Below are 16,221 nucleotides of genomic sequence, written 5' to 3'. Positions count from 1 at the left end.
CCAACTTTTCCTTCTTTAACTTTCCAACTGTTTAAACAGCCTAATTTTATGTTTCTATGTGTATATGTTTTCCTGATGAAATAGTAAACATACTAGTTGGGGATGTTGAGATATCTTAGAAACATATTCTATTTTCCAGAACTCTCTGCCACCAAGAAAATGTATACTTAGTAACTACTTTTTTTTTAAATGTTTTTTATTGTGGTAAAAGTCACATAATATAAAACATACTATTTTAACCATACTTAAGTGTACAGTTCAGTGGCACTAAGTACATTCACATTGTTGTGCAACTCTCACCATCTTCCATCTCCCAAATTTTTCACCTCCCTAAACTGAAACTCTGTCCCCTTTAAACACTAACTCCCCATTCCCCCTCCCTACTCCCCCCCAAGCCCCCAGCCCCTGGCATCTACCAATGTACTTTCTCTGAATTTTTAATATTTTTAAAGTTTATTTTTTGCTTTGATCATGTATCATAATGTAGGGATCTGAATATTACCGATATAGTCATTCATTTATTCCTTCATTCATTCATAGGAACGTGTTAGTACCAGTGACTGTGCCAGCTGCTGGGAATACACTTGTGAACAAAGTTCTTGTACATACTGAATTTACATTTTAATGGGAAAATAAAATAAAAACAAAAATAATATCAGGTAATGACAAGGGCCATAAAAACAAAGTAGTGTTATTTTACAAGGAGATGGCATTTGAGGTGGGGAGCAGGGTCAGTGAAGGCCTCTCTGGTGATATATCTTCTGAGCAGAGACTGAATGAAACTTAATGAAATGGACAATTGAAATCTGCCATTAACTTTCAAATTTCTTATCTTTTAACTACCCCTCCCAAAAAAATTATTACACCTCTGGCACCAAAAGGATTCTAGTGGACTATACTTTTCATCATTCTCTTCTCCATATTGCTTACCAGAAATAGAGATATACCCAAGAAATTATATAACTATGAATAAAGTAGGAGGTTTATGAGAGAGGAAAATCCGGGCTCTTAGATAACCGAGCTGTGAATAGTCAGAAACTAGATAGGTGTTCCTTTAAGGTTAATCAATTTTAAAATTAAAAGGTGAGCCAAGCATTTAAATAAAGACTTTGGAAATAAAAGAGCAAGGAGTTAATGTGTTGTCCCTCTCTTCAGGAGCATTAATAATGTACATTTGTCAAGGTATTGATGGTATAAGGACCTTAGAAGTGGCTAAGTATCATAGTGTTAAATATTTAATAAATAGTGCTATATCTTAATTTGGACATGACCTGTAAGTTTCATGCTGTCATACAGTAGTAAGCCCATAACTAAATAGAACTAACATTTGAGTATTTTCTTATATACTTATCTCATTTGAGGTAGGGCAGATATTATTATCCTCATTTTCAAATAAGAAGGCAGACTTACAGAGATTTAATTGTCTCACCCCAGGTCACACAGCTAACAGGTGACTGAGACCCAAACCTAGATTTAAATCCTGGGCATTCTCTTATGCCACACAGTTATATTACATGCCAATTTGATCATCAGAAGACCCAGCTAGCCCTTATAATACATTATTTTCAGAGAGAATCAAGGTTTTTCATAATCTTTACATTATTCAAAAAAATTCATAAAATGAGTAGCAGTGGAAAGAGACCTGTTAGATGAGTTTATCCATTTTCATATTAAGGCAGAATCTCCAAATAAAAAATAGAGTCAGCCATTTTCATTGCTGTTTTTCTCATGTCCCACATTAAATCAATGAATCTGGTAATAATCATGTTCCCAGCAGTGTGCTAGCCCAGTTCCCCTGATGATTATGCTTGCAGATTTTGAGTTGTAATTGTTTGTTTGTTTTTAAGTCACAGATAATGTAAGAGCTCTTGGGACATTAGGTTGTAGACAATAACTTTAGCAGAAACCAACAGTATACACAGAAGTGCTTTTTCATATATCTGCAGATTGGAAGCTGTGGTACAGAACTAGGGCCATTTATCTGCTCCAATGAGGTTATTTATTACTGCTGTTCATAGCCATCTGCCTTCTGGCTATGCTCAGGGTAAACAGAAAAGACCATGTCTCTAGAGAGAAGACCATTCTTTCTGTTTTTTATGGGGCCTCTCCCAAGAATTCCTACTCTCTAGTGCACAGATAAGCATGGTAGCTTAAAGGAAATGTCCTTTTTACGACTGCATTTGTTCTACAACATTGGTCCAATTTACAGGTGACTCAGAAGAGATGTTAGTGATTAAAGAAAAAGGACAGTCTTTACTTTTTCTCTATACTATAATTATAATGGTCTATGAAATTGCATTACAATGATTTATCTATACTCAAGTGACATAATACTACATTGCATTATTGCAGACTAAAAAAATAAGCTTGCTATTTTTAAAAACAATTCTTTTCAGAGATACTTTAAGAAATCTGAGTATGAGAAGAAACCAAGACTCTACTGAGGTGAAGTGTGGATTTTTAGCAAATCAGAATGGTTCCCTGCCTCTGTCATTAAAAGATACAATAGGGCATAGTTAAGTGCTATAATTCATTCTTAAACAATGCTGATAGCATAAGCACCCTGACTAATCATAATTATGCTCTAGTGCTTGAGCTGTAAACAGAAAGGAAATGAAGCATTTAACTATATGCCATTAAATAATAGAATGATCTTATCTGGGTCTTTGTGTTATTTGCTAGGGATTGAAACCCTGCAGTAATCAAAAGAGGAGCCACAGTGGGTGGCTAATTTTGTCTCTTAGTTCTTCAAAGCTATATAATAATTCCTCAGAGTGGGATTCTCCCCTCCCCCCAAGAGCCTTATTTATAAGTATTAGTTAGAACTTAATAGTTGATACAATGATTATAAATCTAATTTGTTAATATGGGTCACTGCTTTCAATTGTTTTTCAGATTTGAAAAACTATACTCAGATTGATAACAAAAGAATAGTGCTGCGGGGGAGGGAGGGTGGTAGGATGAATTGGGAGATTGGGATTGACATATATACACTAATATGTATAAAATAGATAACTAATAAGAACCTGCTGTATAAAAAATACATAAATTTAAAAAATAGTGCTGCCTATTTATAGATAAAGATGGAATGTTAAGTAATTATGCAAATGAATGGCAGAATGAACTGAAATTCCCATACTGAACCCTATTCTAGTAATTAAACAAGTATTTATTCCCAATTTTTTGCTTTCCCACTAGACTATACTTCTTTTGCCTTTGTATACCTGTTCAACTGACTTAAAATACCCCAATAGTAGCCTGCTTTATACATATTCAGAAGATGAAAAAAGAAAAAAATTGGATATAAAAAGAAATGGGTTCATGGATAACAGTTATAAATTGCTATGTTACAAAACACATTTTAATTCTATGTTACAAAACACATTTTTAGTCTGTCTGAAACCTTTGACATTCATTGATGTGTTAATTCCATTCAGCAAGTATTTTCAGATTTTGCTTAGCACTCAGCTGGGACTGGGGGTTATAAAATGATACCTTCAAGGAACTTAGAATTTGTTGAGATGGCACTGATACAAAAAGTACACAAAGTACCAGAGCCATCCAGGGAAGGAGAGATCCATGATGTAGACTGAAGACTTGGTGGAAGAAGTGGTACCTGAGACAGGCCTTAAATAGTAGGCAAGATTTGGATAAGAAAGGAGAGATTTCAAGAAGTTGGGGGATGATGAAGTTGGGGAATGATGATGAGCATGTAGAACTAGAAATTATGAACCTGGTGTTTATCCAGCGTTACAGGGATATAAACTGGCTGATAGAGGCTTTGCACTAAGGTATAGTGAGAGGTGAGCTGGATAAATAAGGAACAAATTGTGGTGACTAGATTGTGACTGTCAAAAGAAAGATTTTATTTGTGATCTTGTGGGCAGGGAGAGCTGTGGGAAAATCTTAATTTTTGAAAGTTAAGATTTAGGTGATATTGTTGGTAGCAAGTAAAATGGATAAGGGGGATGGTCAAGAAAAACCAGAAGAATATATGTTGGTAAACAGAGTAGGTAACCCACTTTTGAGATTTTTGACTAGTGGGAGTAGCAGGAATCAAGATTCCAAGTAGGAATCAAATACAAAAGATCATGCAAAAGAAGAAAGGACTTGGTGATTGGCTAGGCCTAAATATAGACTTTTGTTCAAATTTGCATTGAGCATTTATTTATTTATTTATTTATTTATTTATTTTTTCTTTTTGCGGTATGTGGGCCTCTCACTGTTGTGGCCTCTCCCGTTGCGGAGCACAGGCTCCGGATGCGCAGGCCCAGCAGCCATGGCTCATGGGCCCAGCCGCTCCGCGGCATATGGGATCCTCCCAGACCGGGGCACGAACCCGTATCCCCTGCATCGGCAGGCGGACTCTCAACCACTGCGCCACCAGGGAGGCCCTGCATTGAGCATTTAAAACAACCCGAAGTCCATTATGTAATGGTGATTAAGTGCTACTGTACCAGGAAAGTACATTTCTGGTAAAAAGGCATTAATTTAAGAAGCTTTGTGTGCTGTAAGTTGTCAAAGGAAATACCTTATGCATTTTACTTTGGCTACTTGGGAAAATTCTTAGGCTCAGATTGAAAACACAAGGCTTTTCTAAAATATACTCTCTATTTTAAAAATTGAGGGGCGGGTAAGACACCTTTCTCTTTGAGCTAAAATATCTAGTCAGAAGAAGTGTAGCTAACTAGAAATAGTTATCAAAAGTGCTGCTTTTTTTTTTTTTTTTTTACTTAAAGGATGAAACCTTATGAAACATGAAAGAGAACCACTGAGTTATAGAGCTATATATCTAATTTGGAAATCAGTGGAAAGAATTTGTGAAATTTTATGTAATCAAATATATTTTGTTTAACATTTCAAAGATATTAGAGACCTCTGTATGTGCTTAGTTGAAAAAAAGGGAATTGAATCTTATAAAAAGTAGCTTTTAGCTAATGAGAACAAGGTATTCTAAAGGTTATATAATCCAGTTACATAACTAATGGGACATGTGCTTGACATTAACTGAACTTATGTATCCTGAGTAAGCAAACAAATATATTTTCCTACCTGTGTCACTTTATCTTAATGTAAATTGAGAAACCTAATCTTTTACATTTTTTCACATGATTGCCTCTCTTGTGAAGCAAGTGATTGTGAGTGATTGTGGCTGTTCTTATTTTATCTGTCTTTCTCAACTTGAAATCATTTATGAATCAGGCTCTGCATATATTAGGTTGAATAATTTCAGAATTCATTGCCAAAAATGTGCCTTGAGACCAATTTGATGCTGCAAGGCTCTAAGTTGCCCTGATCAAGCCAAGACCAGGCCACCAGCCCTCACATGAACCAAGAAACTGCTAGAAGCCTGATCCAACCCATCCCCTTCCAAGGAGACTCATCTCATGCAATGGTTAGGTCCTAAAGTCATCATATACAGTTGAACCTTTGAAAAATCCCTCAAATCACCCACAAGATGCAGCACACGTAGTTTGTGTATATTGTACCATTTCTCATAAGTCTAATAGCCAGATTCTTTTGTAAGCATTGCTCTTCTTCAATGAACAAGTAATTAGTTTGCACTGGGGAACATGTTTTATGAAAAAGAAAAATGAAGCCTTTGTTTTCCTAAGAAAGTGTAGTTGAATTTGCATTAAATGTGCATTGACATGACTTTACTGTATTCCCCTCCCAAACATTTCTTAGATCCACCTTTCCATCTCTCATTCTTCAGCATCTTCACTGGTCTTCCTTCCTGAAGGCATTCATTCCTCTCCAATGGAGGCTGCTCATTTTCTCATCGCCTGCATACCATGTGAGCAGTGGGTAGGCAGGATTGGCATCCTCATAGCCACTGTGTACCACTGCTAGGCCATTATTCTCTCTCTTCTGTAAAAACTGCTTCTTTGAGGTTCCTGCTGCCTGGCTAAACTGCTTATCCTCATTGCTGTCATCTGCTGACCTCACTCGTCATTCCTCCTCATTCATTGAAGACTAATATCTGGTCCACTGTCATCTTCTCTACTCCCAAGTTTTGCTTGTTATCTTGTTTAACTTTAGCATCCATGTGAACTACCCACCAAATTCTCTGCTCTCTCAGTTCCTTGACCTCCTCACCTCCAATGATGTTTTCCTGTACTCGACTTCAGCCACCATCTCCCATGGCCACATCCTGGACCCAGTCATCTGGGAAATATTAAATCCAATAGCTCACTATCTGACTTACTGTGAACTCCTAAACTTCCAGCTACACCTACTTCTTGAACTTCACAGGGACCTCCAGTCTCTAACCGCTCTGCTCTCTATCTGTTAGCCATCTCCCATCTTCACTTCTTTCCCTATATACCCTGGACTCCATTGCCTCAGTGCTCATTTTTTTAAAAACATTTAAAAAATAAATTTATTTAATTTTATTTATTTTTGGCTGCGTTGGGTCTTTGTTGCTGCACGCGGGCTGTCTCCAGTTGCTGTGAGCGGGAGCTCCTCTTCTTTGCAATGCACAGGCTTCTTATTGCGGTGGCCTGTCTTGTGGAGCACGGGCGCTAGGTGCGCGGGCTTCAGTAGTTGTGGCACACGGGCTCAGTAGTTGTGGCACATGGGCTTAGTTGCTCCGCGGCATGTGGGATCTTCCCGGACCAGGGCTCGAACCTGTGTCCCCTGCATTGGCAGGAGGATTCTCAACCACTGTGCCAGCAGGGAAGTCCCTCAGTGCTCATTTTTTAGTCTGTTATCTCCTCCTCTCTCCTGCATTCTCTGTGCTCTGATTTCTGCCTCGCCACTCCAATGAAACTTCCCTCTCAAGAGAACCAACAACTACCTTGTTGCTATGACTACCTAAACATTTTGTTAGTAGATTTTTACTTTGAATTGTTTTAAGAATTCTACAATTCTGCCCCTTTATTGAGACTAGTCTTAGCCTCTAAGTAGTAACAATTAGTGGGTTTTACTAAAAATACTTTTTAAAAGTTGATTATCATTTTATAAGCTAAATGTCATTTAATATAGTGGGGTTTTTTTTCCTTTTCAGCTTTATTACTAAAACATATTTTTCCAAACTAGGGTAATGAGGTCATTCTACACTATTTAGGTTAATTTACAATATGTTATAATTAAGCATGGAAAACATTATATTCATAATTTATTAATATATTTCTGTGGTAACCATTTAAAAATCAATTTTAATTTGTATTTTGCAGTTGAAGCTTTATATCAAACGACATACCCAGAGTATCTCCAGTACATTTACTTAGTGGCGCCAATATCTCTTATGATGTTAAACCCTATAGGGTTTATCTTCTGTGAATTGCAGAGATGGAGAGACACTCAAAATGCTTCTCAAAGCAAAGTGAAAATTGTGGGACTTGGACTTCTGCGTGTGTTACAGAACCCAATAGTATTTATGGTTTTCATTGGCATTGCTTTCAATTTTATTCTTGATCAAAAGGTGCCCGTATATATGGAAAATTTTCTTGATGGACTTGCGAATTCTTTTTCTGGATCAGCTCTATTTTATCTTGGTCTTACAATGGTAGGAAAAATAAAGAAACTGAAGAAGTCAGCATTTGTTGTACTAATTCTTCTCATCACAGCTAAACTGTAAGTTTCACTTATTTAACTTGGGGATTGTACTTTGTGAAAGCCTTATTTAGCCCGTTCGTTGGGATATGTCTCTATTTTCTCCATTAAATACTTTGATAGTAGTATTCCTCCTAATTGAGTAGTTACAATTTAAAGGAAAATGTGATGTTGGTATATTGTGGAAAGTCATTTCCGTATAGTTTACTCTTTCCATTTTACTCTCAGAGGATAAAGACTATTGGTTTCCCTTCAGCTTTTATATAATTTTACTTAATATCTTCCAGTGTCCTAGTTTGATCATATTTTTAAAGGAATTTTGCAGGATTTCTGAGTTTTCTAAATTTATTAAAATCCTGTTGGCCATGATGAAAACAATAATTTTGAATAGAAACTTCTATTTCATGAATTTGAGGAAAATATTCTAAAATTCTGAGGGTGGCTGAATATAGGTAAGTCAGTAGGAATGATGATTATTAACCATCTGATCCTAGCCTGTAAATGAAAAGTTCTTAGCTCCTGTAGTTGATAGTTCCTTCAGCCTCCTTAGCTCTTTAGACGTAGAGTTATACTTCCTGGTAAAGGTGACATAATTTTACTACAAGATTAGCCCAAGGCACTTGGGGCATATTTAACTATTGAATTTAGCTCTTGTATAGACAATTAAATTCCTGAGACCAGTGCAATATGAAATAGTATCTATATTTTCAAAATAATAAAAATGCATATAAATTCTGAAGATTATTTATAGTGGTGTTATGCTCTTGGAAATAAAGTATTATTTAGTTTTTTTGTTTAATTTTTGGCTGCACTGCATGGCATGCAGAATCTTAGTTCCCCGACCAGGGATTAAACCCATGCCCCCTGCAGTGGAAGCCTGGAGTCTTAACCACTGGACCACCAGGGAAGTCCCTTATTTAGTTTTTCACAGCAATAAATATGGTTCTAACAATAATAGTAATACCAACCATTACTTATAAGTATTTAAATATTCTCATTTCTAAAATCTTTTTTCTGGTTCTTTGATCCCTATTACATAATTTCGTCTTCTTTTAATTAAAAAAAAACACATTAGAGTAGTTCTTTACTCCATCTGAGAGCATCTCTGTAGGTGCTGCTGTGACAATATTAACCTTGGTTTTCTTCTTTCTAAAGGAAAGCTCCATTAACTTGCTTCTGTTGATATGGTCTTTCTATGGAATCCTGGAGGATTTGTTTAATAATTAACTCTTCACCAGATCTGGATTTCATTAGTTTTTTGCTCTACCTCAGTTATTTCAGTTCCCTTCGCTAAACCTTTTTTCTTTATTAAGATAAAGAGCTAATTGTAAGATACCTGTTTCTCTACTGGTTTTTGAAATCTAACTGAGTAGCACTGTTATCATTACCTGAACCATTTAAACCTCTAATCATAATAAAGGTCCACTTTTTTTTTTTCCAAGTATGAGTTTAGTAATTTTCTTGAAAAAGTTTACTCAGATTGTCAGTCTTCTTTTTTTCTTTTAACATTTCAATGAACTAATAGGGAAAGCAAGAAACAACAGTTATAATTGCAACTTTTACAGATTTTTTTGCAAGAAAATTATTCATAGAACAAAAAAATTAGGTTTTTTTCCTCCTAATTCCTGATGTTTGAAGTATTTCTAGAATATTGTTTTACTTTAAGTAGCTCCAAGTTGAATTTTTTATTCTTTCAATAAAATGATACCTTCTGGGCAGGAGAAGAATAACCTAATGCCAAGTTCACTAGAGCAATTTACTATTTGGGGACCAGCATACTTTGATACCAAGCAAATGATGCCTTTCTTGTTTCTTCAGCCTGGTGCTGCCACTTCTGTGCCGAGAAATGGTGGAACTCTTGGACAAGGGCAACAGTGTAGTGAACCATGCAAGTGTATCGAATTATGCATTTTTGTATGGTGTCTTTCCTGTAGCACCAGGAGTGGCTATCTTTGCAACACAGTTCAACATGGAAGTAGAGATTGTATGTATATATTACTTTCTAAGTTTGATTGTTTGGTTAGTAGAAAAATGAATTTTTAAAACACAGAAATCTATATTCTTTTATGAGAATTTGATATCTGTAAATTGCCTCATTATAAATAAAGAGACATTATGTAACATCATGTAACAAATGAGTTATTTAATCTGGGGTCTTTATTCAGCCATGACTTTTTTCATTAGTCTTTTTTAGTTTCAAGTATTTTAATGCTGTAATTTTAGTTAAGCCTAAAGGTTATTTACAGAAGGGTAACTTTCAAAATTTGAGGGGAAAAATCTGTTTTATTCATTGATAATCCAACCACCAGATGCAAAATACCACATAATCAACTGCAATAAATAGCTAAATCAGTTAACATCAATTAGTGTCTAATCATACTATACATGTTATCTACAGCATTAGAGCAGACGTTTTTGAAATATAACATGAAGGAACTAAATTGTTGACCAGAGGTTAGTTCCATTATTTAATCGGTAGAATGTTTGCATGGTAATTTTTCTCTTTTTGAAATTGCTTTTATTGCCCTATATTTTATGAAATAGTATGGAAGGAAACTGGTCATCAGTTTAAGTAGATCATTAATATGATTTACTTTCTAGAATCTAGGAGATAAACATCAGATGTGGGATTTCTAGCATTGTTATATGCAAATATAAATTGAGCATAGACTGGAAGAGAAGCCAAGGGAACTTAACTGTGTTTTCTTTGAAGAACTCTAAGAAAAGGGGAATATGATATTAGATAACATGCTGGATTCTGTGATGTCTCTTTACTGACTCCTGCTTTTATTTTAGAATGCCTTAGTGCGCTGTGGCTAACATTTACGGGAATTGTTTGAGTCTGTGACTCTTCCTCAATTTGACTTCATTTTTTGCAGATAACCTCAGGGATGGTAATAAGCACATTTGTGTCTGCGCCAATCATGTACGTCTCTGCCTGGTTACTGACTTTTCCCAGCATGGACCCGAAGCCATTGGCATATGCCATCCAGAATGTTAGTTTTGATATAAGTATTATCAGTCTGGTCTCCTTGGTAAGTATGTTTCAGTGTAAAAATGAATGAGAATCACAGAATGGATTTGAGAATAGCTTGGTAACAGAAAGGGAGTAAAAATATAATTTCTTATGCAATACAGAAAGCTAAAGCCTACCCATAAAATATAGTATCAGCCTTATGAGTTTTGTCTTTCCAGTTGGGAGTTAGAGTTGTATAACAGACAAGGCATGAGATTTAGTCATACCTGGATTTGACTCCTGGCCCTATGACAAACTAGCTGTTATTTCTCTGTGGAGAAATAACACAAGCCTCTCTAAGCTTCAATTTTCTCAACTATAAAATACAGATAATAATTTTACCTATTTCCATGGTTTGTTTTAAGGATTACATGAGACAATATATGTAAAAGGCATTCTGAAAATGGTGAATTGCTATATAAATACTAGCTATTGTAGAATCATGTTGTTGGAAGGGATCTTTGGGATTAAGACCAAACACCCATTTAATGTTAATGAAATCTTTGGACATATCTAGCTCAAATTAAATACTTATACACTTGGCAACTAGAGTATCTTGTAGATTGAGTTGCCTGTTGAATTCCAACAATATTCTGGCTGAAAATAAAAAGACAACTTTTGCTGTTGAAAGGAGATAAGGATGAATATGTATACTGGCAACAAATAAATGTGTGATTAATGTAATTTTAAAGAAATTTTGCTTCTGTTACATTTTCTTAAAAATGATGCCCATTGATAAGAGGGCAGTTTCGTAGGGGGAGAGACAATATAAATTTTGATTGACAGTGAGGTGAGAAGAAAGAAGGAAATCAAACCAGCATACGTAGCTGACTACTGTGTATCCTTTTAAATATAAAGAATGCAGGAAAATTAATCTTAAGGTGGATGACATGTGTTGTTTGAAGTAAGACAGCCTGGAATTTAGATACTTCACAAGCCAATGTGGTGGAATCAAAAAGGGAAAATTCAAGATAGTGCAGTATAACTGCGTCTCCCACTAAAGCTCATTTTCTGAGGAGTTGGCTGTGAGCCTGTGTCCCACCCCAGCCACCAAAGGTAGGGGTAGTTGGAACGTGGCCCTCCCTGTTCAAGGAATAGTTCTTAAAGACTCTGTCATTTTTGGAGTTAATTTACCATAGGATCTCTCCATGCTTTCTATTTTACTTTGGATATTAGTTTACCTTAATGCCCTTTTGGGAACTACACAAGTTAAAGTAAATAAAATATTGCAATTCCTTTTTGAACCAGGATAAGAGGATTCTTTAAAGAGGCTAATAAGTGGGCTTCCCTGGTGGCGCAGTGGTTGAGAGTCCGCCTGCCGATGCAGGGGACACAGGTTCGTGCCCCGGTCCGGGAAGATCCCACATGCCACGGAGCGGCTAGGCCCGTGAGCCATGGCCACTGAGCCTGTGCATCTGGAGCCTGTGCTCCCCAAGGGGAGAGGCCACAACAGTGAGAGGCCCACGTAACAAAAAAAAAAAAAAAAAAAAAGAGGCTAATAAGTAATTAGTAAAGTAATTATAAAATAAAAGTTAGTAATTAATAAGTGATTATAAAGATTAAGAAACCTGAGTAACTTTTGAACCTCTGTGTTTAAGATCTGGTCTTTGGCTATCCTTCTTTTGAGCAAGAAGTATAAACAGCTTCCTCATATGCTTACAACTAATTTACTCATCGCTCAGGTTAGTAAACCTACAGATAATTAAAGCTGTGTTTTTCTCATTGATTATATTACTATAGAGGAAAAAATCACTTTGTTCGGTTTTTTCAGGTATAAAGTCAAAAGTATTTTTTTACCAAATACAATCAATTACAATTTGATTACAACTAATTTATGCCTAATTTATTAAATACTGCAGTGTGTCTTGAACTATACAAAGTTGAGGCTAATACAATTGACCCTCCATATCCATGGGTTCCATATCCTCAGATTCAACCAAACATGGATCGAAAATATTCAGAAAAAAAATACCAGAAAGTTCCAAAAAGCAAAACTTGGATTTGCCATATGCCGACAGCTATTTACATAGCATTAACAGTGTATTTGGTATTATACGTAATCTGGAGATGATTTAAAGTATACAGGAATATATGCATAGGTTATAAGCAAATACTACAGAATTTTATATAAGGAACTTGAGCATCCTTGGATTTAGGTATCTGTTGTGGGGCGAGGAGGTGTCCTAGAACCAATCCTCCATGGATACAGAAAGACAACTGTAATGACATTTAGTGATAATTTTGCATTTTTTAATAGAAATAATTGAATCATTACAAATTAAACTCTCTCATAATCTTACTTTTCTAGTTAAATCTTTGCATGTCTCAAATCATAAAGGAAAGAAGTTTACATTTTCTATGTAAACCTTTTCTAAATATAAGGTTAATATTTAGAATGTTGTCATTATCTATTTCAATTAAATAGAAAGGCTTGTTAAAGGCTCTGTATAAAAAGTTTTTTAATCATAAAACTCGAAGTTTTAGTATAACTAGAATGCAATAGTTAATTACTCAGTAATCATTTTAAATGAATAATTATAGTTGCTGTGAATAAAACACATGAGTATGAGTCATATGAATATGACTGACTGTTTTTTTATAATTTTTTCTTCAGTCTATTGTCTGCGCTGGAATGATGATATGGCATTTTGTTAAAGAAAAAAATTTTGTTGGACAAATTCTGGTGTTTGTTTTATTGTACAGCTCCCTCTACAGCACCTACCTGTGGACAGGTAAGTTGGATCATGAAAAGAAATTTAGGTGCCCCTCTCCTCCATTACTTGAGGCCCCAGTTTCTAGTGATCTAGTTGAAGTCTAGTAGTGCAGGATTAAGGCATTCACTTGGGCAGTTATACCCACTAACATAGGCAGTCTGCAAAGCTGAGTTCTCTTCCCTAATCACTCTGTTTCTGCCTGGGCTCAGGTGGTTTCCAGTCACATGTCCTTTTTCTTCAGGGTCTTGGGTTCTAGGCCACAGTCAGCACAGCTCCCCTTTGGAGCCATCAAGGGCGAAAGGCACTAGAAGCAGGTAGGGAAAGGAAAGAATGGGCAGAGAGGGATGAGGCATGTGAGTTGTGTTGCAGAGCTCACTATTAGAATCCAACTGAACTGAACGAAAAATTCTAGCTCTGCCTTAAGCAAATGACTTAACTTTTGCAGTCTCAGTTTCCTTATCTGTAAGTCTGGATTATCACACCTTACAGAGTTATTTTGAGAATTAAATGAAATATGGATGTTTATGCCTGGTACATGGTAGGCACTCAACAAATGTAACTATATTATTAAATAGAGGGAAGAGCAGTAATATGAGAAGGAGGAAAACAAGTGAACAAAAGGGTATGGAAAGAGAAGAATACCCAGTAAGAAAAACTATTTTTCATTTCAACTGGCCCCATAAAGGATATTCAAAATGTTTTAGCACATTGCTCTTTTGAAGTATAACATTTATTTGGGTGTGTACATTCTGGTATGTTTTTGAAACATTCAGTCTGGCTGATTTGTATTCATACCACAAATGCAAACCTATAAAATGGCACATAAAAGGAAACTGTAGAATGGTAGCACTGGTTATAGACCCTGTTAGGAGGCAGGTGTCCGGAAGTGGCTGGGGGCGGGGTGGGGGGGTGGGGAGGGACAGGCCTTTGATTTCATGCCTTCAGGATCAAAGTAGGACCCATCTCAGTCAACAGCCTTTTGAAGTGAAGCAACAATGTGGCGAGGAATTACAAAATGAATTCAGTGCAAACAGGAGAAGGTTTGTGCTTTTTAAAGGCAAGTACACCTTGCAAGGCGTAAGAGTTTTCACGAGCTGCCAAGTTAAAAGAGCCTGAATACTTTATTTCCAAATACAGATGAACCAACTTGATCTCTAATACTTAGGTTTATTTGTTTGTTTGTTTGTTTTTGCGGTACGCGGGCCTCTCACTGCTGTGGCCTCTCCCGCTGCGGAGCACAGGCTCCAGCCGCACAGGCTCAGCGGCCATGGCTCATGGGCCCAGCCGCTCCGCAGCATGTGGGATCTTCCCGGACCGGGGCACGAACCCGTGTCCCCTGCATCGGCAGGCGGACTCTCAACCACTGCACCACCAGGAAAGCCCTACTTAGGTTTATTAAGGTTAAATTTATAATGAGAATAAGAGAGCAGTATATAGATCAATCTGTCAAAAAGCCCCAAGTTTCTCTGATATCCTCTTCAAGCATGCATACCAAAATCTCTCCAAAGAAGCTGTTCTGAATTCCTTGACCTTGATGAAGAATAACCTTGAGATTATTGTGATATAACAGAATTTTAGACCTAAAAGGTCATTTTAAATCATCCTGTTCAGCCATTTTCAATTTACTCCTTTGTAAACCATCCTCATGAATTTTGCCATATCTGCATACCACTTGTCCTTTCTTTCCACCTTAAAATTAACTCACTTTTTTTACTTTAATAAATTTAGCCTTATCTCAGTAAAATCCCAGGTTTCATGTGTTATTTAAAAATTTTTCAAGCACATGTTAAACACATAATTAGTCAAAAAATGTGCCCCCGTGCCACCTACAGTCACCGCACTTTCGGAAACACTGGTCTAGTTTAAATCTTTCATTTTGCAAATGGAGGAAAATAAGGCCCAAAGAGTTTAACTGATTCAGGCAAGAACTCTCACAGCTTCATCAGTGAGACATCAAGGCCTAGACTAAGCCTGTTCTTCATATGTCAATATTTTCACAAGGCACGAATGAAATGATAAACACTGGAATTTTAAAGAGTGCCCTCACTACTATAACACAGTTGGCACTCTTTTGTGATTGGTTACTTGCTTCCCTGGCACTTTAAAAACCTGAAACAATAGAGTGTGCAAATGCATTGGGAGGAGCACTGGTATTACAGTATCTCTTGAACTTGAGTACTGTGTGGGTCCTCTGTAAAGAAAAAAAATTCTCAAGGATCTCAGTGTTGATTTGTATTATTTCTAGCACAGTGTTACTTAATCTGTATAATCTTAAATCTAGGTATGAATTCCTTATATACAGCTAATACACAATTTTAAAGCCAAAGCAAATTCATAGATTAGATTTAAAGAAAACTATAAGCTCAGTAACTCTAATTAGCAAAATTAATTGACATGACAAAGGATCTTATTTTGCTAATCTGTGTAAAATGCAACTCATTTCTCTGGGTAGGGTTTTTTTGGTTTGGCCTGGCTTTACTTTGATGTGTGGGTTTATGACCTGGTTATCTTGCTGCTTTTCTCCTCTTCAAACTACCACAGAATGTTCATTTGGACTATGTGTTGTGATATTATTTGGCTTTCACTTGGCTCAAACTTCAGATAAAACCAGATGTAAGCCCTGAAATAACGAGACTGTACTTTGGTTGTAAGATGGTCATCCAGATGATTATCATTGCAAATAAACCAAAAAGACATAACATTTCTCACAGAAATTTCCACATCCCTATTGGTCCACAGATCTGAGTTTTAGAAACACTGACAGAGTTGGAGGACTTAACCTTCTGGCAGAAGGCTGGGTTTCTAGTCTTGCTCTGCCCTCTGCTGGCTGTGTGGCTTGGGCAAACCCTTGTTTACATATCTATAAAATGAAGGCATTAAAAAAAAAAAAAAAGAAGGCATTAATTTAAAACTGGTCCCTTCCAACCCTAAAGT

The 16,221-nt window shown here is 36.3% G+C and overlaps 1 protein-coding gene across 1 annotated transcript in view; it reads left to right on the top strand.

The window, feature by feature from the left end:
• Positions 1 to 16,221, top strand: part of GPR155 (G protein-coupled receptor 155) — a 43,445-nt gene that overhangs the window by 5,595 nt on the left and 21,629 nt on the right. The window contains exons 3-7 of the mRNA XM_060106905.1: positions 7,179 to 7,578; positions 9,376 to 9,541; positions 10,437 to 10,592; positions 12,172 to 12,255; positions 13,188 to 13,305. Coding sequence (XP_059962888.1) covers positions 7,179 to 7,578; positions 9,376 to 9,541; positions 10,437 to 10,592; positions 12,172 to 12,255; positions 13,188 to 13,305 — 924 coding nt within the window. The remainder of the gene's footprint in view (positions 1 to 7,178; positions 7,579 to 9,375; positions 9,542 to 10,436; positions 10,593 to 12,171; positions 12,256 to 13,187; positions 13,306 to 16,221) is intronic.

The sequence above is a fragment of the Mesoplodon densirostris genome, chromosome 8 (genome assembly GCF_025265405.1).
Source record: "Mesoplodon densirostris isolate mMesDen1 chromosome 8, mMesDen1 primary haplotype, whole genome shotgun sequence".
NCBI lineage: Eukaryota > Metazoa > Chordata > Mammalia > Artiodactyla > Ziphiidae > Mesoplodon > Mesoplodon densirostris.
This window is presented reverse-complemented; position numbering and strand designations above follow the sequence as displayed.